Below are 25,272 nucleotides of genomic sequence, written 5' to 3'. Positions count from 1 at the left end.
ATCAAAAGCAGTATGGAAATGTAAGCCGAATAAACCCTTTCCTCCCCAACTTGCTTCTTGGTCATGATGTTTGTGCAGGAATAGAAACCCTGACTAAGACAACGATGCAGTGATGTGAATGAGTAAACACCTCCTTGGATGTCAAGGATAGACAGGGCTTGGGCAAGTGGAGAGGGCTTGGAGAACACTGCATTCAAAGACACATGCAGCATTGCGAGAACGTGTTAACCAAGCCAGGAAACTGAATGCTTTGCTCAGAATGATAGCATCTCGAGTAAATGAATCCTGGAAGTAGGTGGGGCTGGTACACTGTGGATTGTTGTCTTGAAGATGAAAGAGGGCCAGTAGTAGATGGGGAAGTAAATGACCAGAAATTATGCTCTCAAAAGATTATTTGTCTGTGAATGTTAGGAGAGTTTTGAGGGGAACAAGGCTGGAGACAAGGTTAGTGGGGATCTGAGGTCTAGTATAGAAGCAGCAGGGCCACACCCTAGAGCATGGAAGAGATAACTGTAGAGTGTGGTCCAAGCATGGAGGCAAGGGATGTGGAGAGCAGAGTGAGAGCATGAGCTGAGAAACATGGGGTGAGAAAGGGGGCTGTGGAGAGCGGGATCTTACAGACGGCAGGGATGCAGAGAGTGCATCAGAGCGTGAGAGGAGAGATGTGGAGAATGGGGTCAGAGCATGAGAAGACATGCGGAGACTGGGGTCAAAACAAATGTGTGTAGATGAGTCAAAGCTGCAGAGCTAGAAGGGCTCTGATCATTTGACAGGCCAGGGGCTGGAAGCCCAGAGGGCTGGGGCCTCACACAGGCTTTGAACCCAGGCTGTTGGCACAGATTCTTCCTTGTGGTTTCATATTGTGTGAGCACTGGCAAGAACATTAGGCTCCTTCCTTTAGTTACTCAAACAGGTACCTTGTTATCCACTGTCTGCATTAGCCGATGATAAAGTCAGCTGTAAATATGGAAGGTCTTAGGGCGGAAGTTAGTAAAGCTATTTGGCTCACTGGGAGCCTGGTTTTTGGCCTTTCTGGGTGTTAGTGAAGTGGGTGCTCTGGACCAAATGGGGCTTGGTGAAGGAGGCATTTTGTGAAGACCTGTGTTTATCTGCTGGGACCTGGGCTACACACGAACATCCCTCTCTTTAAAAAACTGAAGGCAGGGGGTCAGATTTGAGTGTCTAATGTGATTGGCAAGGAGGCTCATATCGTGGAATTTGCTCAGTAACACCTATGGTGTGGGTCATTTGCCACTTGAGGCAGCCCCCCTTTCCTCCACCCCATGCCCACAGCCCTGTAGCTTTACAAATTGCTATGATGTGATTAGCATGGACCTGAAGGTGATGGAAACTGGGTTTTAGTTATGACTTGGTGATTTACTAATTAGTGGCCTTGTATGGGTGGTTTCTAGAACCTTCTGTGAAAGTGAGTCTTTCAGAGTTACTTAGCAGGTTTTGCGACTTGGTATAGAGAGACCATACCATGAAGTCTGGCATGTGAAGAACACACAAGAAAGTCTAAAGCCTGCCGTGTGCTGAAGGTCTCTAGCCACTGCCCCTAGTTCTGCCTATCATTCTGGATTTTCTGCTGGTCTTTTTGTGTGTTTCCTTGACCTTGGAATAAATTTTCTAAGTTCTTCCTGTGGTTCACAAGGTCATATCCAGTGTGGTCAGTCGGCAGCTCCCTGTCACTTGGTGCTCACCATGTTTCTGTCTCTTGAGATACAAAGTGCTCCTTACATAGACTGCCCTTCTCCGCCACACCCAGCTTCTTCCTGGGTGAGGGCCTTCATGGACACCCCAGTTCTTCCAGGGACACTGTGTCTCCCTTTCCTTGGTTGTCTAGACCTTCATGTCTTCATTTTAATTTGACCTGGTTAGAAAGGCTGTCTATCTCTAATGCATTACTCTGTCCTCTAGCAATCACTCAGCACCCTACCTTTTCAGTCAGGCACTTACAACTGCTTGTCTTTCAGTATGTATTTGTATACTTGCTTAACACGTGTCACTGTTGGTACTCAGCATTGAACCTAATGAAAGAGTGGACTTCTAACAAGCACATGTTAATTGAATGAGTTACTGCATGACATTTTGATTGCTTCCTCTGTAAAATGAAAACCATAATTATCTCGCAAGCTTGTGGTGAGGACAATGTGTGGCATATTGGGCCTTCAAGAAATAGGTTGCTCTATGGTAGTTGTTAATAAATGAATGCAGACAATGCAGCGATGATAATAGGATGGAGCATGCAGAACCGTAGTCCCAGGAGGGAAAGCAGCAATGCAGACATGGGGAGGCTAAGAGTGGGAGGGAGCCCAGGGGAGAGGGGTGAGACAAAGGAACAGGAGTCTGGGGGGATACAGGCAGATACAAGTGGTCAACCCACAACGGTGGAAAAATAGTCACAGCCACGCACTGGAGTTACCTGGATGACATGGGGTCTTTGCAGTGTCTGACAGTCAAGTTTGGCTTTTGAATGCTAATTTTTGGGCACAGGAGTTTGTGGAGTGACATAGCCCAGATTGAGCCTTCTGAGTTCCCATACTTCCGCATGTCCTGGCCATGCCCTCCAAAAACCTGACCAGATGGTTGGCTGGGCAGTGTAAATTTTTACAATCTTTTTGAAGGCCATTTGGAAAGAGATTTTGATAGTAATAAAAATAAAATTGCTCTTGAGCCCAATAATCCATTTTGGGGAAATTTATCCTAAACAACCAACCCGCTGGCAGGGAAAGGAAAAAAAAAATCGCTGTGCATGAAGGTATTTGTTGCCACATTGTGTGTAATTGTGAAAAATTGGGAACAAGGGAAATTATATTTTACATTTGTCATCTCCTTGACTCTTTGGAGCACGCTTGTTTTGAGGCTGTTTCCTAAATGAGGACATGGAGGTTGCAAAGATGAAATGACATGCCTGTGAGCCTGGTTTGAATTTAGACCTTATCTCTCAGGTTTCAAAGCCTGTACACTTTTTACCACAGCACAATGAATGAACGAATGCTTGTAGAGTAATGTTGAGAGCAATTGACTCTCACTCATGCCAGTGAGACTTAATATAGTCTTTTTGTGTGTACACATGTTTGTGTGTATGCGTGAGTGTGCTTGTGCATGTGGAGAGGCCAGAGGTCAACATACAATGTCATTTGCAGTCTCCACCTTCTGCTTTGAAAGAGAAGTCTCTCACTGAACTTGGAGCTTACCGATTCAGCTAGCAAGTGCCAGGAATTATCCAGCCTTTACCTTCTTAGTGCTAGGATTATTGGCTTACACTGCCACCCCTGGCTATTGAAAATGGATGCTGGCCTCAGACTTGGATCTTTCCGTTTTCATGACAAGCAAGCGTTTTGCTGACTGAGTTATCTCCCCAGTCATATTTCAGTCTCTTTTTAAAAAATAATTAATTAATTAAGTTTTTGATTCTTTATTTTTTATTGGGCATTTTATTTATTTACATTTCAAATGTTATCCCCTCTCCCAGTTTCCCCTCTGAAAATCCCCTATACCACCCACCCCCCTTCTATTCCATCTACCCTCCCACTCCCACCTCACCATCCTGGCATTCCCCTACTCTGGGGCATTGAGCCTTCACAGGACCAAGGGCCTCTCCTCCCATTGATGCCAGATAAGGCCATCCTCTGCTACATATGCAGCTGGAGCCATGGGTCCCTCCATGTGTAATCTGGTTGGTGGTTAGTCCCTGGGAGCTCTGGGGGATGCCCAGCAGAGGGGAGGGAGAACCTGTAGAGACCATATCTACAGGTTAAGAAAGGCCCCAGTTGGGTGATGGGACCACCCACTCATCTCCAAATTTTTATCTCAGAATTGCTCCTGTATAAAGGAAATACAGGGACAAAGTGTGGGGCAGAGACCGAAGGAAAGGCCATACAGAGACTGCCCCACCTGGGGATCCATCCCATATACAGACATCAAACCCAGACACTATTATAGATGCCAAGAAGTGATTGTTGACAGGAGCCTGATATGGTTGTCTCCAGAGAGGCTTTACCAGAACCTGACAAATAGAGGTTAGATGCTTGAAGCCAACCATTGTACTGAGCATGGGGACCACAATGGAGGAGTTAGGGAAGGGACTGAAGGAGCTGAAGGGGTTTGCAACCCCATAAGAAGACCTATATTCTTTTTTTTTCTTTTGATTGGATATTTTCTGTATTTAAATTTCAAATGTTTTCCCCTTTCCAGGTCTCCCCTTTGGAAACCCCCTTTCCCATCCTACCCCCTGCCTCTATGAGGGTGCTCCCCCAACCACCCTGTCCTCCCACCCTGGCATTTCTCCACACTGGGACATTGAACACCCTCAGCCCCACTGATGTCCAACAAGCCATCCTCTGCCACATACGTGGCCAGTGCCATGGGTCACTCCATGTGTATTCTTTGGTTGGTGGTCCAGTCCCCAGGAGCTCCAGGGAAGTCTGGCCTGTTGACACTGTTGCTCCCTCCATGGCACTGCAACATGGGTCCCTTTTCCAACTCCTCCATTGGGGACACCTGAGCTCAGTTCATTGGTTGGCTTTGAGTTTCCGCCTCTGTATGTCAGGCTCTGGCAGAGCCTCTCAGGAGACAGCCATCAGGTTTCCATCAGCAATCACTTCCTGGCATCTATAATATCTTCCAGGTTTGGTCCCCAGTGGGACAGTCTCTGCATGGCCTTTCCTTCAGTCTTTGCTCCGCATTTTGTCTCCATATTTCCTCCTGTGAGTATTTTTTTCACCCTTCTAAAAAGCACTGAAGCATCCACATTTTGGTCTTCCTTCTTCTTAGGCTTCATATGGTCTGCAAATTGAATCTTGGGTATTCGAAACTTTTGGGCTAATATCCACTTTATCAGTGAGTACATACCATGTTTGTTCCTTTGTGACTGAGTCACCTCAGGATGATATTCTCAAGTTCGATCCATTGGCTTGTGAATTTCATGAAGTCATTGTTTTTAATAGCTAAGTAGTACTCCATTGTGTAAATGTACCACATTTTCTGTATTCATCCCCCTGTTGAGGGACATCTGGGTTGTTTCCAGCTTCTGGCTATTATAAATATGGCTGCTATGAACATAGTAGAGCATGTGTCATTATTACAAGTTGGAACATCTTCTGGGTATTTGCCCAGGAGTGGTATAGCTGGGTCCTCAGGTAGTACTGTATCCAATTTTCTGAGGAAATGCCTGACTGATTTCCAGAGTGGTTGTGCCAGCTTGCAATCCCACCAGCAGTGGAGGAATGTTCCTCTTTCTCCGCATCCTCGCCAGCATCTGCTGTCACCTGAGGTTTTCATCTTAGCCATTCTGACTGGTGTGACTGGGGAATGGAGCTAAATAGAGAATTCTCAACTGAGGACACTCGAAGGGCTGAGAAAAACCTAAAGAAATGTTCAGCATCATTAGTCATCAGGGAAATGCAAATCAAAACAACCCTGAGATTCCACCTCACATCAGTCAGCATGGCTAACATAGTTCAGTCTTTTAAAGTGATAATTAGCACACATGTAGGGCCCAGACATACATGTAGGCAAAATACCTATATACAGTCGTAAATAAAGTGATAATGGTGTTTAGCTCTGCAACAGCACGAGGCATACCTAAGGTGTACTGTTATGTGAAGGCAGTCGAGGCTACAGACTCACTATGCTGTGACACTGTCAGTGTTGATCTCTGAGCAGAGACAGAGAACTGACTGCCAAGGTACCTGTGCTCTGTATGTTATCCAGTTTTATCCAGCTGCTCATTTAGACTTAATTTTACTTAACTTATGTTTGTGTATATATGCGCCTATGTGTAGGGATATGAACATGTGTGCACGTGCCCAAAGAGGCCAGAGGTAGGAGATCCCTCCTGAGTTGGAGTTATAGATAGCTATGAGTTGTCTGATTTGGGTGCTGGGAATCAAGCATGGGTCTTTTGGAAGAACAGTGCATGCCCTTAACCACTGAGCAATCTTTTCAGTCCTCAGTTTTTGTTTTGTTTTCCCCTCTGTAGTCCCACAGCTGGTCTTGGACTCAGTATGTTGCCCAGGCTGGCTTTTAACTCACTGTGATCATCTAGCGTCAGATGTCCACGTACTGGGACTGTTGGCATGAGCTACCATACTCGGCTAGAATCCAGCTTTAAAATGATATTACTGCTGCAGTTTTGTTTGTGAATAAATAGCATTTGCCTAGGAAAGTGTTCTTGATGGTTTGAAGACTCCAGGGAGTGTATTGGCATCGGAAACAAATTCCAAAGCATCCCCCTTATTTCACTAACTCATTTGGCTGCTGTTGGCAGAACATTCTTATACACACTATTGCTCACCAGAGATGAAGTTTGGGAGGCAAGAGTGCATGGGCTTCGTTATGTCTTGGTGAGGTATGACAGTATTTGTACATGCAAAGAGGGTAAAAAAAAGGATGTTAACCTAAAGCTGTGCTTATGGAGGGCTGCAGTGAGAAATGACTCCTTTTAAAAGCCCTACACTGTTTACCGATTGCTAAGTGCTAGACTCTGCCAGGTGCTTAGCTCATTTAGTTGTCACAACATCCCTTCAAGGTAATTGATTTTTATCCTCATTTTATAGATGAGCCAACAGTGATTCAAAGATGTTAAAAAATCTTCCCAAGGTCACAGGAGTCAGAAGCAGCAGCAGAGTGCGTTTCTGTGACCCGGGAGCCCTTGTCTCGGAAGAATTACATTTTAGAGTGAGCTTTGGCTTGGGAGGCCTGGCAGGCCAGAGGAGAGACTTTGGTTAGGTTTCTGCTGAGATGGGCCTCATTGGTGTCATTGTCATTGTTGTTGTCGTCGTCGTCGTCGTCGTCCTCCTCCTCCTCCTCCTCCTCCTCCTCCTCCTCCTCTCCTTCCTCCTCCTCCTCTTCCATCATCATCTCTGTGCAGTTGGCTTTTGTTTTTCTTTTCCTTTGGGTGGATCTTGCAGTCAGCCAAGGCTTTTGATGGAGAGTGGGAGCAGGAGGGAGCCAGAGTCTCCCAGAGGCATATCTTGCAAATGGGAGCCTCTCATTTCAGATGATTGCAGTTCCCAGCAATGTGAGCTGAAGGCTTCCAAGGGCTGGAACGCCACAGACGCAGCCCTGGTGTTAGATTACTTTTGAGCACTATGTTTCTAAGTCATATTTGGTGGGTTTTATACTTTGGAGTGCTTATTGCTCTTCCGTAGTAAGCAGTTTTCAGTTCTTCCACATCCAGGTTTTATTTTTCTTCCTTGAATTTGTTTATCATAGAGGGGGAAATATGTGCAAGGAAAACATTAATGCAGTTTGAATTCTTTCCTATAAAAATCTCTCTCTCCCTCTGTCTGTATATGTGATGTGTGCATGTTTGAGAGCAAGGGTGCATATATTATGCATATGTGCAAGTGTGCTTGTACAGGTGTATGTGTCTGTGAGTGTTCATGACTATGGGCACTTGTGCACCATGTTGTGTGTATGTGAAAGTCAGAGGCAACCTAAGTGTTGGTCCTTGCCTTGCTTCTTTACCTTGTTGTTGTTGGTTTCTGTTTTTGTTTTTCACTGTTTGTGCGAGACTGCCTGGTCTGGGAGCTTCCTTCCTGGACCTCTTCTGTTTCCATGTCCTATCTCAATCATAGGGTGCCAGCATTGTAGATGGATGCTACTGCATCTGAATTTACATGAAATCTGGGGATCCGACGTCAGGTCTGTAAGCTTCTGTGGCAAACGTTTTTACTCATTGAGCCATCTCCCAGCTCCTACTGTCGTTGAAATTCCTACACTTATTGTGAGTAGTGTTATAAATATTGTGACTCATTTCTTTTAATCCTTCTACTGACCCATTTTTAGAGGTGAAAAATCTGAGGCACACAGGCAGAATAAAGGTTTGTTTATTAATTTATCCATTTGCTTAAATGCTGGTTGAGTGTCTACTTGCTCCTGACAAAGTGCTTAAGTCTGAAGAATTGATGAAGACTTAGGTCCTGGTCCACAGAAGTGGATTACATGTACATTAACGGCCATGAAGAAGAAACATGTGAATAAGTAAGATGAATGTAGATTGTGAAGAGGTCACCCTGTGGCACACGTGGCTTGGTGGCTGGTCACATGAGGCCACTTGAGATCTTATCATTTGGCCATGATGCTGAAGCTCAGGCGGAAAGGATGAGATGGAGGCCGCAGAACTGCAGCAGGAAAAGCTCTGAGGGTTGAGGACCAGAAAGGAGGCCAGTGAGGCTGCGCCATTGTGAACAGGGCAGATGATGACTCCAGATGTGTCATGAGCCAGATCATATAGCGTTTTGGGACATATTTGAATGTAAGGATGATGGGAAATCCAAACACTACCACCACCACCACTACCACCACCGCCACCACCACCAAACCAATGAAGGGTTTAGGCAGGGGTAGCCCTGAGCAGATATTTCATTTTTTCTTTTTTTTTTCATTTTTTTTAATTATTATTTTCTTTATTTACATTTCAAATGCTATCCCGAAAGTTCCCTATACACCACCCCCGCCCCTGCTCCCCTACCCACCCACTCCCACTACTTGGCCCAGTCCTTCCCTTGTGATGGGTCATATAAAGTTTACAAGACCAAGGGGCCTCTCTTCCCAATGATGGCTGATTAGGCCATCTTCTGCTACATATGCAGCTAGAGACACGAGCTCAGGAGGTACTGGTTAGTTCATATTGTTGTTGCACCTACAGGGTTGCAGCCCCCTACAACTCCTTGGGTACTTTCTCTTTCTCCTGGGGGCCCTGTGTTCCATCCAGTAGCTGAATGTGAGCATCCACTTCTGTTTGCCAGGCACTGGCATAGCCTCACAAGTGGCCGCTATATCAGGGTCCCTTCAGCAGAATCTTGCTGGCATGTGCATTAGTATCTGGGTTTGGTGGCTGATGATGGGGTGGATTCCCGGATGGGGTAGTCTCTGGATAGTCCATCCTTTCATCTTATGAGCAGATCTTTCTAACTGAAGACAATTATGTCTTTCCTTGACACAAGTATCTGCCCAGCGTTACTCTTCTGTTCAGACAAATATGCATGAGATATTTTCTCTCCTGATGGGGTTGAGGTGGGTGACCAGTGGGCTCAGTGCAGTGTTGCTCAGATGAGGAGAACAGAGGGTGTATAGAAGCACCACAAGAGTTATCAGTCCAGCCAGAGAAAGCTTGAGGGAAGTGAAGCTAGACAGAGAACTGACTGCCCATCTGGCTGGAAAGATGGTGTTGTGTTGAATTTTATCCATTTGGGTCTTTTTTGACATTTGCATGACCTTATGAAAGCATATTTGCTTTTCGCTCATGCTTTTTAAAAAACACTTCTTTATAAATAGGACAAGTATTCTTTCAAGTGTTGTTAAGAATTTTAGTTTTATGTACAATGTGAGCATTCTAAGCAACTGCCATAAATATTTTATTGTAGCTGAGTAATAGAATAAGGTTTCTCTTTATAGGAAGCATCTGGCACAATAGACTTTTGTTTGAATGAATGTTTTACGTGCTGTTTTCTTAAAACATTTAAAAGGAGCTTTAATGAACCTTTCAATTGTTTCGCATGCTATTCTTGTTAGCCACAAAATTGAAGCCTTAAGTATTATTAACAAGAAGGCAAGGGTAGAAAGCTTAAAAACTATGTAGAATATATTTTTTATTTATCCAATCCTAAAACTATATTTGTTAAGAAGAATAGTGTACGTGGGGTATGGAAATTGTTCAGTGTTGACGGTCCTGAGAACCAGAGTTTGCACCTATATAACTAGGTGTCTTGCACATGCCTGTAACCCAGGCTTTAAGATGAGCAGAAATAGGAACATCATTGGGGCTTGCTGGCTTTTGTTCTATCTGAGTCCAGGTTTAGGGGGAGAATTATATGGTGACTCTTCTGGTCTCCATGCACATGCATGCACAGGGACATGTACATGCATACACATGTAATACTCTTATACAGATACTGTTCACATAAATAGATCTTTTAAGAAAGAATAGTATATGACATTAGTTATTTTTAAATTGCTGAACAAGAAGCCTGGTGACTATGTATATGTGAAGATGTGCTAAAGTTCATGTGTAGCTATTCCTCTTCCCTTTTTAACCACATTTCAGTTGCCTTAACGTTAACTGTTTTGCCTTTTTTTTTCCTTTTTCCTTTTTGAGATAGCGTTTTTTTTCAGTGTAGCCCTGGATGGCCTGGAATTCACTGTATAGATTAGGCCTACCTTATTGAACTTCATTGAAATATAATTTATATAAAATAAATTTGACCAATTTTAAGTGTTGGATGAATTTTGACTTGTATATTTCTGAAACTAATACTGATGACTAAGATATAAATTATTATATATATTTTTAATGTTTGTATATGTTTCTAAGTATATAGTTCTAAGCTTTAGTGACCACCAGCACAATTAGCATGTACAACAGTTCCATAGTAAAAAAAAAAATCCCCTGTGTTGTCTCTGCGGTGAAGCCCGCTCTGCCACAAACCTCTGACAGCCAGTGTTCTGTTTTCTCCATCCCTATAATTTTGCTTTTCCTGGAATATCACATACATGGAAGCATGTATTAATGCAGTGTTTGGGAAAGGCTTCTTTCTGGTGTCCTTGAAAGCCACTCATGGCCTGCATACCAAAGCTGCTGATGCTGTGTCGGGTGATTGGTGTAACTGTTTGTCCATTAGGGTTTTGAAAGACAACTGATGTCTTCCCAGCTTTTGATGCTTAAAAATAAAGCTCCAGTAACTCCGTGGGTCCAGGTTTTGTTGGGAGCATAGGTTTTCATTTCTTTGGAATGAATAGGCATGAAAGCAGTCATTGGTAAATGTAGGTTTTGGTCAGAAGCTGCCAAATTGTTAATTGCTAGGCTTGTTCCATTTTGTATCCCACAAATAGTGACAATTCTGCTGCTTCTCATTTCTGTCTGTATTTGCTGTTGTCAATTAAAAAATAGTTTTAGCCCTTGTAATAAATGTGCTTCACATTATAGTTTTATTTTGCACTTCCCTAACAGCTAAGGATGTTGAAATGTTTTTTGTGCCTATTTACCATCTGCATATCTTCTGCTGTGAACTTTCTGCTCAAATCTTATGTCTTTTTGTCCTCCAAGAAAAATTGGGTTTTGTTTTTTTCTTAAAATTACATTTGGAGAACTATTATGTATTCTGGATATAATTCCTATGTAGATATGTGATATGCAAATATTTTCTCCCAGAGTCAGCTTGTCTTTTCATTCTCTTAGCACTGTTTTTCAGTGCAAGGATTAAATTTTCATGATGCCCAATGTATTGATTTTTTTTTCTGTTATGGATTATGCCTTCATTGTTTTATCTAAAGAATTGTTTCCCTTGTTCTAGAGCCCAACAATTTTCTTTTATGTCTTTTTCTAAAAAAAGAAAAAATCACATTATTTTATGTGTTACAGTTACATTTGCGGGCTAACTTAAATCAACTCCTGTTTAAGATGTAATATAGGTCAAGGTGAGTTTTTTCATAAAAGGATATTCAGTTCCTACACACTTTGTTGAAAGGAGTGTTATCCTTCCTCCTTTTTACACATTCATTCATCTATCTATCATCTATCCACCCACCCACCTATCTATCTATCTATCTATCTATCTATCTATCTATCTATCTATCTATCTGTTGTATGTGCATGGGCAATGTGCATCACAGTGGATGTGTGGAAGTCAGAGGACACTGACAGTTTTTCCTTCTTTTGTCTGGGTTCTAGGGATCAAACGTGGGCTGTCAGCAGCTTGCTTTATCCTTTGTTTGCTATCACATGAGAGAACTCAGGAGGCCATGTTTAGAAGGGATTAAGTATTTTCTGCCTTCTCATTGCATTCTTTCAAGATGGCTTCAGTTCATATGGCTCTTCATAAAGTTTCAAGGAAACTTTAATCAGCTTGCTTAGGTTTACAAAATCTCAGGTAGTATTTTCATTGGATTTGTGTTAAATCTTTAAGTAAATTTCAAGAGAATTGATACTTTGTTAAACAGAGTCCTGTAATCCGGGAATTTGTTAAGAATCTTCACTTAAGTTGATTACCCCTGCCCCAAATGGCAGTTGGGTTTGGTTTTTTTCTTCTTCATATGCTGGTATGACGATCTTCTTTTTGATTCTTCAGTTTGTTAATCTGGCAGCTTATGTGGACTGATAGAGAAACAGTGACTCACCATGCCTTGCTGGGGTCATTCTAATGATGTAGCAATATGCATATTCAGTGTTTTAGCTTCAGCCAAAGGTTATGTGTTTATGCTCATGAAGGATATAGTCTGTAGTTTTCCTGCAATGTTTCTGTCTCTTTTTGGTAGAGTATGTTGTTCTCATAACTTCAGGTGGGAGAGATCCATAACCTGCCATTCCTGGAAGTTGCAAAGAACTTGTTTTACTGCTATTGATTTTCATTTTAATTATTTAATTGTTCATTTAATTATTTCATATCAGTTAAAGATTTAACACAAATTCAATGAAAATGCTACCTGAGATTTTTATAAACCCAAGCAAGTTGATCATGAAGTTTCCTTGAAACTGTGAAGAGCCAGATGAATTGAAGCCATCTGAAATGATCAATAGCTGTATTTATTCATCTTCTCAACCTCTCCCACTCTCTCAATCTTAAGGGAGGGTCTCTTGTAGTGCAAGCTTGGCCCAGAACTCACACTGAGTGATCTGAATTTGTGGTCTTCCTGCCTTTGCCTCCCGAGGGCTGGCATTAAGTTCTGTGCCATCATGCTTGGTTTATATGGTGCTAGGAAGGGAACCCAGGGTTTCAGGTATGCTAGGCAAGCACTCCACCAATGGACTTGCATCCTCAGCCTCTATATGACCGTAAGTACAAATCCAGTTTTGAAAACAGGTGCGTCACTGTGCGGGGCGTGTTTCCCTCTGGTGAGTTTGTTGTGTTTTCTATCTGATGTCTGGATAGGGAGTGGCAGGTGTACATGTCATCCTTTCAGTTATCCTGCAGTCTGTGTGATTTGCTGTCGTTTATCCTTTTTTCTTTTGTTTTGAGGAGTGGGGATTAAACCCGCGGGCTCATACATGCTAGCCCAGGAGTTCTGCACTAAATTTCACCCCCAGGCCTCTTTCATGCTTTATGCTATTTTGTGTTTTATTTCTTCTCTGATTCTACTCCTAGAGATTAGTTAGTTAGTTTCACTGGTAACTTGAAAGAACTAGATTTAAACTCATTTTCTCCCCTATCTATTTCACTGATTTCTAGTCCCATATTCATTTTGTCCTTAATTTTGCTTTCTTTGGGTTTATTTGCTCATTTTCTGGCTTCTGAGGTGGTGGCCTCAATTGTTGACTTGAGACCTTTCTTTGCTAAAGTGTTTGACAGCAGCGATTTCCTCCTCAGCATTGATGTCATTGCATCCAGCTTTTTAATAGATCACACTTTTGTGTTCCTATAATTCAGAGTATCTTCTAATTTCCCCAGAGGCTTCCTCTTTGACCCATGCATGGACTGTTTAGAAGTATGTTGCTTAATATCTAAGCATTTAGGGATTTTTCACTGTTCTTTTTAGATCCTGACTTTTGGTATTATTGCACTATGGTCAGAGAACATAGTTTGGCTTTGGTGTTTCTAAGTGTGTTAACGTTTGTTACCTAGAATATCTTGGCAAAATCGCTGCTTATTTGAGTGTATGGGTAGCATCTCTTGAATGTAAGTTAGACTTTTCTGTGTTGATAGTATTGTTTAAAGTTTTGCATTCTTCCTGACTTTTTCCTCTGTTTTTTTTTTTTTTTTTCTTCTTCTGGATTAATGAGATAGGAGCATTGATATCTTCGGCTGTAACTGATTTGTGCATTTCTCCTTCCATTTATTAATGAATCTGACACTGCAGTACTAAGCTTGTGTACACTGGGATTATTGTTTTTTATCACCATATAGCATCCTTCTTGTTCTTGACTGAGTCTTAGCTTTGAGATTATCACAGCTTTCTTGTATTTAGGGTTCACATACTGTATTTTTTCTTCTCTCTTAAAAGTTTTTTAACTTGTATTTTTATTTTATGTGTATGAGTGTTCTGATTGTTTGCATATATGTGCATCATGTGCATGCAGTGTTTGTGGAAGCCAGAAGAGGAAATTGAATCCCTGGAACTGGAGTTATGTGTGGTTTGGAGTCAGTATGTTGGGAGGGAATCAAACTTGCTCCTCAAGAAGAACAACCAGTGCTCTTAACCTATGAATTGTCTCTCCAGTCCCTCTCATTTACATTTAACTTACTTCTCTCCTTAGGTGTATAATATGTTTCTTGTATGTAGCATATAACTAGTTTTTAAAAATTACGTTTCCTTTGTGTGTGTTTCTGTCTGTGTGCAGGTGTGTGTGCTACAGGCATGGGTGTGGAGTTCGGAAGAAAACTGCAGCAGTTGTTTTTCTTCTACTATGTGGGTCCTAGGATTGAACTCAGATTGTTTGGCTTGTTAACCATCTCACCAGTTTCATAATTGTCTTTAAAATATGTTCAAATAATCTCTGTATTTTAACTGGTGTATTTATTCTATGTACATTTAATTTCTTTTACATAAATTTAAAGAAAATATTTTTTAAACTTTCTTTTACAGTATTTGAATACTTTTCATACTTCATTTAAATATATTTGATTATGTTTTAAATAGATCCCTGTATAGTTTATTTTCAAATCTGACATTTTAGTGATTGCCTTTGACATGACTCTCTCTTCCTCTTTCCCTTCTTTTCCTTTTCCTTCTCTCACTCTCTCCCTCCATTGCCCTTCATGTCTCATTCCTCCTTCCCTTTCCATGGCATCGTTAGGAAGATGTGAAAAATGTTACTGTTGTCTTTCTCACAAGTGTATTATAGTAACATACATGGACACTTCTCTCCAGATGATGTGATTTTGCTTCAACTGACTCTTTGAGATATATATATATTTGGTTTTTTTGAGACAGGGTTTCTCTGTATAGCCCTGGCTGTCCTAGGACTCACTCAGTAGACTAGGCTGGCCTTGAACTCAGAAATCCACCTGCCTCTGCCTCCCAAGTGCTGGGATTAAAGGCATGCGCTACCATTGCCCAGCATAAATATATGTTTTAAAAAATGTTAACAATTTACATTTTTGTCTTCCACTTCCAGGGTTCCACACTTCCTTTGGTATCATTTCCTTTCAATCTGAAGAACTTCCTCTGTCGTTTCCTTTAGAGCAGGTCTGTTGCTGACTAATGTGTTCATTTTCATGCATTTGAGAGAGCCTTGTTTTACCTTCATCAGTGTTGTTACTGGATGTAGAGTCTTGCATGACAGCTCCCTTCAGCCTTGTAATGGTCACTCTGCCTCTGGCCTCTTCAGCCAGGATAGATCTGCTGCCATTTAAATCATTGCCCCCAAGCCCCACCTCCACCTCCATATTTAATATGTCAAATTTCTCAGGCTTTCAAGCACTTTTTGTTTGTTTTTAGTGTTCACCGTTGTCTGGGTGTGAGGTTTTAAGCCATTTTCCAAATAGAATGAATGTTTTAAATAATTTCTTTGGGTATTTTTTTCTGAAACATACTCTTCCCCTTATTTATTTATTAATATTTTAGAAACATTGGTGAACATTGGCGTTTTTGGCTATTGTAGTTTCCAATTTTACATTTTTATGTTTTGTTCTCTTTTAAAACATTATTTCTATGCTGATTGTTTTTCCAACTTACTCTTTTTAAGGCACATGGTGTTACATTTTTTGGTGGGAGTGGTTTCAGACAGAGCATCACCACGTTGCCCAGGCTGCCCATCCTTACCACCCTTTTTCATTCACCTGCTGAGTGATGGGATTGCAAGTGTGCCCCGCCATGTCTCACCCAGGTTTTACATATAGAAGCCTATGAAATTAATTTTATTGTTCCTGTGTTAGAGATAAACAGAGGTTCAAAGTCTAAATGGAAGGATGTATCTTCTCACCGTTTCTCGTTTTACTATTTTACTGTCTCTCTTCCATTGTGTAAGCAATAGCCTACCATATATAATGTTGTATATCATAGCATTTCTGTTTAACGGTGTATCTTAGAGATATTTTCATGAATACACCAACTGTTCTTTCTTTGTTATGTCTTTGTGATACTCCATTGAGTGAACATACCATGATTTACTTAACCATAGACTGTTGACTTTTAAATTAAATTTAAAGTAGCCACATACAATTTGACTCTAAGAACTTTTTAAAGGGTTCTTAAGATACATAAAATATGTGCTACACATTTGTGAATACTTCAGTGAATTATCAAAAATAAATGCTATAACCATTATCAACGAATGATAAGAAACAGTGTATTTAGCCCCGAAAAGAGTCCTTTGGAGTTCTCAGATGCCCACTTTTACTCCCCACTGGGTAAGCTCATTCTACACTCAATCATTTCAAGTCCTTTCTACCTGTGCTTCTGTCTTCCCGACTACAGTTCTGAAGAAAGGAGTTCCCCATCCCCCAGCAATGCAGAGATTCAAAGCATGAAACAAAGAAGCAGAATGTGAGGTTGGTGGGAGGACTTTGGAAGTATTTAGTGGTTTAAGCACAGTGGTAGTGTTTGTTTTTACGTAGGAAGTTACTTAGTTGTGTAGGTGATGTCTCCTTTGAGCTAGGCTTGTCTTATGTTAGCTTGTTTAGAATGCTGGATCAAGGAATCATAATGTCAGCTATTTCCCATAGTCAGTAAGACCTATCAAGGTTGAGTCCCAGCAGGATAGGAGCCCAGCTATGGTCCTATTGGTGTGCTCTTTGGTCTTGTAATAGTCTTGTAATATGTACGAAGTGTAGCTTAAGAGCTAAGGATTGTTATCTAGATCGATGCTTGTTTACACAATAGAGTCTTAGGGAATGTTAGTAAACAAGCATTCTCATTGGCCTAGTCCTCACCTGCTCCAGTTGTGACAGATGTGTTAGGTGCTGCACACAAAGGGCCACCAGCCACCCCAGACCTCTCTGCCCTCTCTCATGTGTCTTTCTCTCTCATTCCCTTTCTCTTTCTCCCTGTCTGTCTGCATGTCTGCCTCTATTTCTCCCTCATATCCCCACTCCTAGATTGCCTTTCATATTCTCCTCTCCAAATAAAGCTCTTCCCCTAGATCTGTTTTGTGGCCTAATTTCTTAGGGGTACACCTTGGCATAGGCCCACCAAAGGTACCCCACCTCTCAAATTTTATCCTGTCAGTAAACAGCACCCTCTTATTTTGACAAACTTCAATGTTAAAGGAAAATTGTGCAATTATAGATCATTGTAGATTCACCAGTGAATGTCGTACATACGTTGTGTCTTCCCTTTCCTCCCCCAGCAGTCTTAGCTGCAGACACCACCACGTGGCACCCTGTATGATTCTCCTTGTTAGGACTCTCCTAGACAGTCATAATAAAACTAACATAAAGTGTTTTCCTCATTTTCCCCTAGTTATCACCATATGCTTAAACCTTTGAGAGTCCTCCATTGTGCTTACCAGTCTTGTTTATGTCACCTCAGTTTGTCTAGAAGACTTCCCCTGTCATTTGTACTAGCTTGCCATTAGTGCTTTTGAAGAATTCGGGTCTCCTTGTTGACTTGATTTTGAAGAACTGACTCCTTGATGGAATTTGGGTTAATGACTGCAAACTGGAAACCTTTAGATGATATGTTTGCTCTCAGTGGTTTATTTCAGGAGGCCTATGACATGGCTTTGATCTGTCAGTGGTGATAATAGTTACACTTTCTTGATTAAGTTGGTATTTATGACATTTCCATATTTTGAAGTTCCCTTGTTTTTGTAACTAGTAAGACATCTGTTGAGCTTGAATGTTCTGCTCTTCTGTGGTCTATCCTCTGGTGCCATTTAACATGATGATGGTTCTCATCTAAGTCATTATTACTGTAAAACTTATGTAACAGTGACTCTTATTGTCCTATTAATGATTTCCCTTGAACAGATCTTTTTTCTCCTTCCCTTCTTCATTTCTCTCTCTATTCCTCTTTCCTTCTGTCTAATCCTATCCTATCCCATCCCCATCCTCCTCATCCTCATTCCATTCTCCTCTCCTTCCCCATCCCCAGTTCCTTCTCCCAGTGATATGGAGTCATGCATTCTTTTTACTTGTTTACTCCTGTCGGCGTTCATTTTGATGCTCAGGTTGTCCTACATGTGGTTAATGGGAACCATGTGCCCTGGTGGATTGGTATTATTGCAACCAAGGTAAGCTCTTTTGATATTTGGCCCAGCTGTTGTCCTCCAGGTGAATGTCCTGTGCTTGCTTTGCAGCAAATCACTGAGCTGAAGAAGGAGAACTTCAATCTGAAGCTCCGGATCTACTTCCTGGAGGAGAGAATACAGCAGGAGTTTGCTGGCCCTACTGAGCACATCTACAAGACGGTGAATACCCACTTTTGGCTTCTGTCTTTTAGAAGATTTTCCCAGAAGACATTTGACTGGTATTTGTTCTCAGAGTTAGCATGAACAGCTGGAGCTGTTGTCTTTTAATTTGGATTGATTATGGGAAATAGCATGATGCTAGGGCAGCCCTCAGTAAACAGGTGTATGATTTAAAGGCAGTCTTTTAATCTTTTTGACATCAGATTTCTGACTCACAGTCTTGGCCTCAGTTGTCTTTTTATAATTAGGCAGAGGTACAGTAGAATAGCTTTATAATTGAAAGCTGGTGTTACCAACCAGTAGGGTAACTTTTAGCCACTCACCCTGGCTCTGGGCTTGTTTCCATAGTGAAGTGCTGTTTAGATGAAACCAGGGTGACAGGTATAAATGGGGTGACAGGTACAAATGGGGTGAAGGGCTGTGGATGGCTCCTCCAGCAAGCAATCACTGCTGGACAGTCACCATCAGTGGCTTATATGCTCTGGCATCCCAGAGTTAGGCTAGTCAGATTTTCTGCATTTTGACTCTTCCTTACCTGTGTGCTTGCTTAGAACTGTCAGAAAAAGTCTCTTTCTTAACCTGGAAGTCTATGTCTGGAACCAGATGTTTCAAAAAGTTGCAAGAAGAATTTGGCTTTCTAGAGATGCCATGAGTCCAAGTAGTAAGCAGGTGCCTATTTCTTAGCTTTTGCTAGTAGATTAGCCCCTGGCTTGGGAATTATTCCATCTTCTCTCCTCTGATGTTTGTACTGGTGGAAACTTTTGAAGGGAAGAAAGGAGCTCTCCTGGAGGTTTAGTGGTGGGGGATGGGGGTTGCTACATAGGTTTTCTTGAAAAGGGATCATACTGTTCTTCAGGGCCCTTTCAGCCGACAGTAGCTGATAAATCTCCCTTGTCACTGAAGGCAGTTTCTTCCTACACTGTCAGGGCAGAAAGACAAAGGATAGCCTCTTTTTGGAGGCAGTGGTGATGTAATCAGAGTTTCAAGGAGGAACCAGTAGTTAAAGCACACTGTGTCCACTGTAGACAAGCATCTCAGAGCTTCAGGGAGCAGAATGTCGGGCTGCATTGGCCATTTCGCTTTGATTCGCAAGGCCGACCCAGGTAGTAGAGATTATCCTGGTCTTACAGTGAGGAGACTGAGACTTGGGGAATGTCAGTAACTTGCCTGTTGTCATGGTGCTACCCAATGGGTTTGAATCTCATCTGCCCACCTCAGTGTATTATTTCTTCTCCTTTTCACTGACTGGATGGCATAGTTCAGTTATCTTCCTCATCAAGCTATTGCGTATGTATGTATGCTTCAGGTTCAGATTGTAAAAACCCTAAAATATACGTCCTGAAAAGATGCTCTACTCTGATCCCTGGGTCCCTGGATCCAACCAGTGTTATGAATAGCCTGTAAAGAGGAGTTTTATGTAAAACTTTACATAAATCTATGTGTAACCCTGTTTTGTATAAATCCCAGCGTGTTCTGTTTTGCATTTTGTAGCTTTCCTTTAATGATTTTGTGGATGTCTTTTCCAAAAGCAGTTTAAGAGCTGTCTGTCTGTTGTGGCTTTATAATAGTCTGCTCTGTGCTTTGAAGACATTCTGACTCTCGGCGTGAAAATGCCCGTCCTCATACGTACACGTTCAGAGCTTGAGAAACTATGTATGGGGAACTTACACTTACTAGCTGGCCATCCTTAATGCTTGGTTCATGCACAAGCCCCACTCCTAAAGCACAGTGTGTGGCTCCCACTTACTCTTCTCAGTAGGACCCAAGGCTTGGAGGGTGTTTCTCACAGAGGCACACTTGAAGACATTGTGCACTTGTAACAGACTTGAAGGCACTCGGGGTCTGTCTTCACTGTTACCCAAAGGAACATTTCTTCAGAGAACACTTCTGCCTGATACATAGACTTCTTGAGCTCCTGTCTGACAGTGAAGCAAGCAGCTCAGGCTTCTCCTAGTGCTTATTTGGTTCTCCTGTCCCCACGTCATGGAATCCCCTTGGTCTTTCTTGACAGTGTCAGATCTGACAATCACCAGTCTGCTTCTTATCCCTGTACCATGCCATCTAAGGACAACCACAGGGTTACACTGCCAGTTGCTTTGTTCTCATGATGGCAGAGCCTGGGTCTGTCATGTTGACTTCAGTGTCCTTAGTCCTAGGGTCTGTTAACAGCACTCAAGTGTCTGAAGTAAATAAATGAGGGTCCACTGACTTGCTGTTATCTCCTCCTGGGAAGGGGCCATGTTCCTCAGATCCTGCACTGAAGGCCTTTCTGTGTGGGCTGCACCACTGACTGGGGTGCCCTGGGGGAAACCATGAAGGGAGGGTGCATGAAGGAACATGAACATGTTATTATTTTTAAAATACAAGTGTGGTGAGGGAAATTATTAAAAATTAAGAGTGAAAATTCAGAGGAATCATGGGTAATAGCAGTCCTTTGTAGGCTGTACCATATGAGTTCTTTGTGCATTCTGTCTGGACTGCATTTGTGGCTAAGTGAGAAGTCATTCCTCTGCTGCCTCCCACTGGCCACCACCTGCCAAAGATTGTTTTTTGTTCTCATGTGTGACTTGTGAGCCCAAGGCCATGTGCAACTTCCTTTGTTCCAGAACCTTAAGGAAAAAATGGTTGATGCTATAATGTCCCTTAGAGACAACTCCCCACATAAGCCGGGGCTTTTTGTGAATGTACTGAAATCAAAGTGAAAAAGACAGGCCAGGCTTCAGCCTCCCATCTATCCATTCACAAGGTTTGGTTGAGTTGAGTTTTAAATCTGTAGCACGTTTCCACTGCAACAACACATGCGTGATTGTAAACAACTACAAGTAATTGCCTTCGAGTGGGAAAAGCAAACTGTAAATTTGCCTGGTGGAGGGCAAACAATTTTTAAATCAGCCTCACTTGTATGACATTTATGTCTAGATATTTGAATGCTCTGGCTGTTAGACTCTTGGAACATTTACATAATTGTTCCAAGTCTCTAGGAATCCTGGGCTTTCTTTTGAGGCCACCGGTACTTAATAATCCTTTTTCTCTGTGCCTCAGAGCTAAGGATGTTTCTAGCATCTGCTATTCTAAGTGAGGCATAGCCAGTCCAGGCTAGAAGTAGGTTGCCTACTGTCAAGGATTGCTACTCCCACCCCCTTACGTTGTATCTTTTCTTACCTTATGGCCTCTGAAAGAACATTGAACTCAAGGTGGAAGTGGAAAGTCTGAAGCGTGAGCTCCAGGAGAAAGATCAGTTGCTCGTCAAAGCCTCGTGAGTACCTGTTACCCCAAGAGCTTGCCCATTGGGTCCTACAGGTGGGTATTGGGCTGGGCAGTGAAATGCAGGAAGCCGCCTTTCTAAGCAGCTTGTACTCTGACTGGCTTCTGAGGACCCCAAGGAGTTGTAGTTTTTATTTAATTACTTGTTTTTCAACTGTTTTAAATGCATAATGTAGTTCTAAGAAAATGAAACATATTTAAGGGTACGGCATGATGGATTTTTATGAAGCAAGCACATATGTGGAGCTCCTGTCTGAACCAGACAGGAAACATCACCAAGCTTCCAGAAAGCCCCCTTCCCTTCATGTTCTTAGAGCATCCTTCTTTTTCCCCCAGATACCCACTGTTCTCAACGCCTATTTTTGAACTTCATATAAATGGACTTATATAGGAAGCCCTCTATTGTGTTTGTGAGAATCAAGTCACCTGTATTGTTAAGTGTATTGCTGTTAAGGGAGTTCATTTGTCCTCACTGATGAAAATCTGTAGGAGTAGAAGGTGTTCTGGTGGGTGGAAACAGGGAGGCAGAGGGAGGGCTTCAGCCAGTAATTTGTTTCAAGCCTGTTGTGTACTAGGGACTCTTGTAGTGTTCTACTTAAAGGGGATTCTGATACATAAATCCATTAATTAGTTCATTCATTCACGGATTTATTGAATGACAATCTGTAGACCTGTTGGTTCCTTCTATGTCCCTCAGGGTTCGTCACACAGTGGCGAGCACCACACCCTGAAGATCTGCAGATACACTCCTATGCCTCAACCTCCCACAGCCATAGGCTACTCTAAGATGCTTTGTGAGCAAGTGAAGTGTTGTGGAGGTGTGTTAATGGCATGTATGGCAAGTGGGGATACCAAAGTGTGCCTAGGTTTGCCCCAGAAGAGTGCAGTGTCTTTCCAGGTGATCCACAAGGGCTGCTTAGACATCTGCATAGAGTGTTTCCCTTGTCATGGCGTGGAACTTCTGTTGGACGTGGACGGGCTGGAACATCCTTGCACCACTCTCTAGGCTGGGCTATAATAGGGTCTGGTGGTTGCAAGTTGAGTATTGTGGCTTGGGGGTAAACCAGAGACTCCCAGGCCTAAGCTTCTCTGAGTGCTGCTAAATGAGTGAATAAATTAGTAAATATGCCCAGCCTAAAAGGTCTTCACTCATTTTTCTGTCCTTTTGGAAGTGGCTCATTGAGTACTGAAGCAAATCTGCTATACCCAGCCTGAAATCAATATGCAAGTTTGGCTTTCTTCATACTCATTGCCTCACTGCTATAGAACTTGGGTAGCACTTGACTTTTCAGCAAAATACATACACATGGCAGTCCCACCTTACCAGGGCATTCCTCATTATTGTCTCCTCAGGATGGGGTGTTTTGGGCACTTGCATGCCTGTTTATGTATTTCCATGTCAAGGTTTGTATTCAAGGTCCTTTGTGATCTGACCAGTTTTGTTAACTTATACAGAGAATACAAATGGGTATTGTGTGTTGTACCGTATGAGGCTCCTGGTAAGACAACGGTGATTCAAACAGATATACAAGAATTCGTTCTTTTGGGAATGATGATGATAATGAGATATTTACACTAGCAATTGTATGACTACAGGTTGGGAGAAAATCTGGACAGAGAAAAAGGCACTACCATAAGAGTTTATAGCTATGGCAGTAAATATATAGACATAGCTAATCAGAGTGGAGGAATGCCTGGAGAAGTGACATTTGATGTGAACCCTATGGTGTCAGTAGAATTAGGTGAGTGGGTGGAGATGTGTCAAGGAAGAGGGTGTGGCAAGTCTGAGGAAGTAAGAGGAGAGTAGCATACTAGAGATTCTGGTCTATGTTCTAAGGTCACATAAGTAACTGACACAGAGTTTGCTTTTTGGAAATGCTACTTTGGTTGTTGAGTGGAAGAGGGATTGTGAGGATGCGGGGAGACCATTTGGAAGTCAGATGGGCGAGTAGTGTGGTGAGAGCTAGATGCTGACATGGATGGGTCAGACTAAGGGCAAGATCCTTATGAAGCATAGCCTTGGTGATGAGTGAGAAGGGAGATGTCAGGATATTCGTTCTGTTCTGTTGCTGTAATAAAATACCTTGCCAAAAGTGATTTGGGGAGAGAAAGGGCTTATATTAGCCTATAGTTTGAGGTTCGCTGAGAAGGCAAAAGGCTGGACGTGCTTGGCTGCGCTTATCCCATGCCACTGCCGGGCAGATGCTGGGCTTCAGGGAAGCACCAAGACACTGCTCATGCAGTGGGAGAATGAAGTCTGAGATGGGGGAAAGCCAAAGTTGGGTTCCCAGACTCCCAAGCACCCAGCTATTCCTTCGGTGCTGAACAGAGAGAGTCAGGAATGAAGGATGGGGCAGTCCAGGACAGGAGACTCCCAAACTCCTGGACATCTAGGTGTCATTGAATCTCGAGGAGGAGTTGGAAGTGGGAGTGGGGGCTACAGGTGGGGGAGGATGGTGTCTAGCCTAGGGCTAGGGCAATGGAGGAGCTCCTGCTTAGCTCAGTAGTGATTGTCCTTATCTTGGCCATGGTTGTCACTGGAAGCAAAGAGGCAGCAGAATTAAGCTATAGCTTGGTAGTCAAAGGACTTTCCTTGGCTCACTACAGTGGATCTTGATTGATGAAAGAGACAGTCGATGATGGTTCTAAACTGTTTATTGACTGCCATCATGAAAAATGGATGCATACCAACTTCTCAGGGTGGATGTGAGATTTAATACCTTTTGCAGGGAGGAATGTCTGGGAAGGGAAGCTTATTGGCTAAGCCATCAGGGTCTCTAGGTACCTCATTAGCATGGAGATCTCTGTTCTGGGCTTATCTGACCACAGGTCATGTTTCCTTATGTGGGAAGTGTGGCACGTGTTGTAGACCAGGAGTCTGGCAGGGAGTGGGGAGGCACCTATCGTCTCAGGTGTACACCAAGGTCTCAGACATGCTCTACCATACCAAGTTTCCTGGCATGGTTGTATCATCCTGCAAGATAGAATCCATCATGGCAGGGAAGCTATGGAAGGAGCAGGAGGCTGGCTGATCACATTTTTACCCATAACCGGGGAGCAGAAAGAAGAAACAGCAAGTAATGCCAGTCTGCAAAACCTCAAAGCCCACCAACGTCCTCCTTCAGGGTTCTATAACTTTCTCACGCAGTGCCACCAGTGGGGGACCAAGGGTTTAAGTACATGACCTACGGGGTACATTGCTTACACAAATCATCCCACAAGGAGATGCTCTCTCGGCTTAAGGTCATGAGCCCTGTTGATGGATGTTCATATTGACTTGCCCATTTCAGCTTCCTTCCTACCACCTCTATCCCCGGCACCCCCTAAAGGTTCCTTCCACAGATGTTCTTGCTTTGCTTCTCTAGCTTCTTCTCAACAGATGGCTTCCCTTCTTAGCCCTCCCTGCCCAGTGCCTTCCCATCTTCTCCTGTTGCAAAAGGCTCCTCCTTTTAGCCTGCACATAGACCTCTTTGGCACATAGTGCCCATCCCATATGGGTAGCTCTTTACTGTGTCTAAAATACTTTCACACCCACACATATCACATCATTATTCAGGTTGATCACAAGGAGTGCTCTGCTTTTAGAGTGGAGGGAATCAGGCTTGGCAAAGAGAAGGGCTGTGATCTTGGACAGAATGGTCAAAATTTAGGTTAAAGATCAACTCCCAAATTTCTCATTGGGCACTAGGTTTCACAGGTTTTTATTGTTGTTG

At 42.6% G+C, this 25,272-nt stretch overlaps 1 protein-coding gene across 4 annotated transcripts in view; it reads left to right on the top strand.

Moving 5' to 3' along the window:
- The window catches only part of Cdk5rap2 (CDK5 regulatory subunit associated protein 2), a 178,379-nt gene that overhangs the window by 13,191 nt on the left and 139,916 nt on the right, over window positions 1–25,272 (top strand). For all 4 annotated transcript variants that reach the window (XM_029540087.1, XM_029540086.1, XM_029540085.1 and 1 more), the window contains 2 exons: window positions 18,185–18,295; window positions 21,475–21,551. In XM_029540087.1, coding sequence (XP_029395947.1) covers window positions 18,185–18,295; window positions 21,475–21,551 — 188 coding nt within the window. The remainder of the gene's footprint in view (window positions 1–18,184; window positions 18,296–21,474; window positions 21,552–25,272) is intronic.

This window comes from Mus pahari, chromosome 6 (assembly GCF_900095145.1).
Source record: "Mus pahari chromosome 6, PAHARI_EIJ_v1.1, whole genome shotgun sequence".
In the NCBI taxonomy this organism is placed as follows: domain Eukaryota; kingdom Metazoa; phylum Chordata; class Mammalia; order Rodentia; family Muridae; genus Mus; species Mus pahari.
Note: the sequence above shows the minus strand (reverse complement) of the source record. Positions and strands in the feature narration are given on the sequence as shown.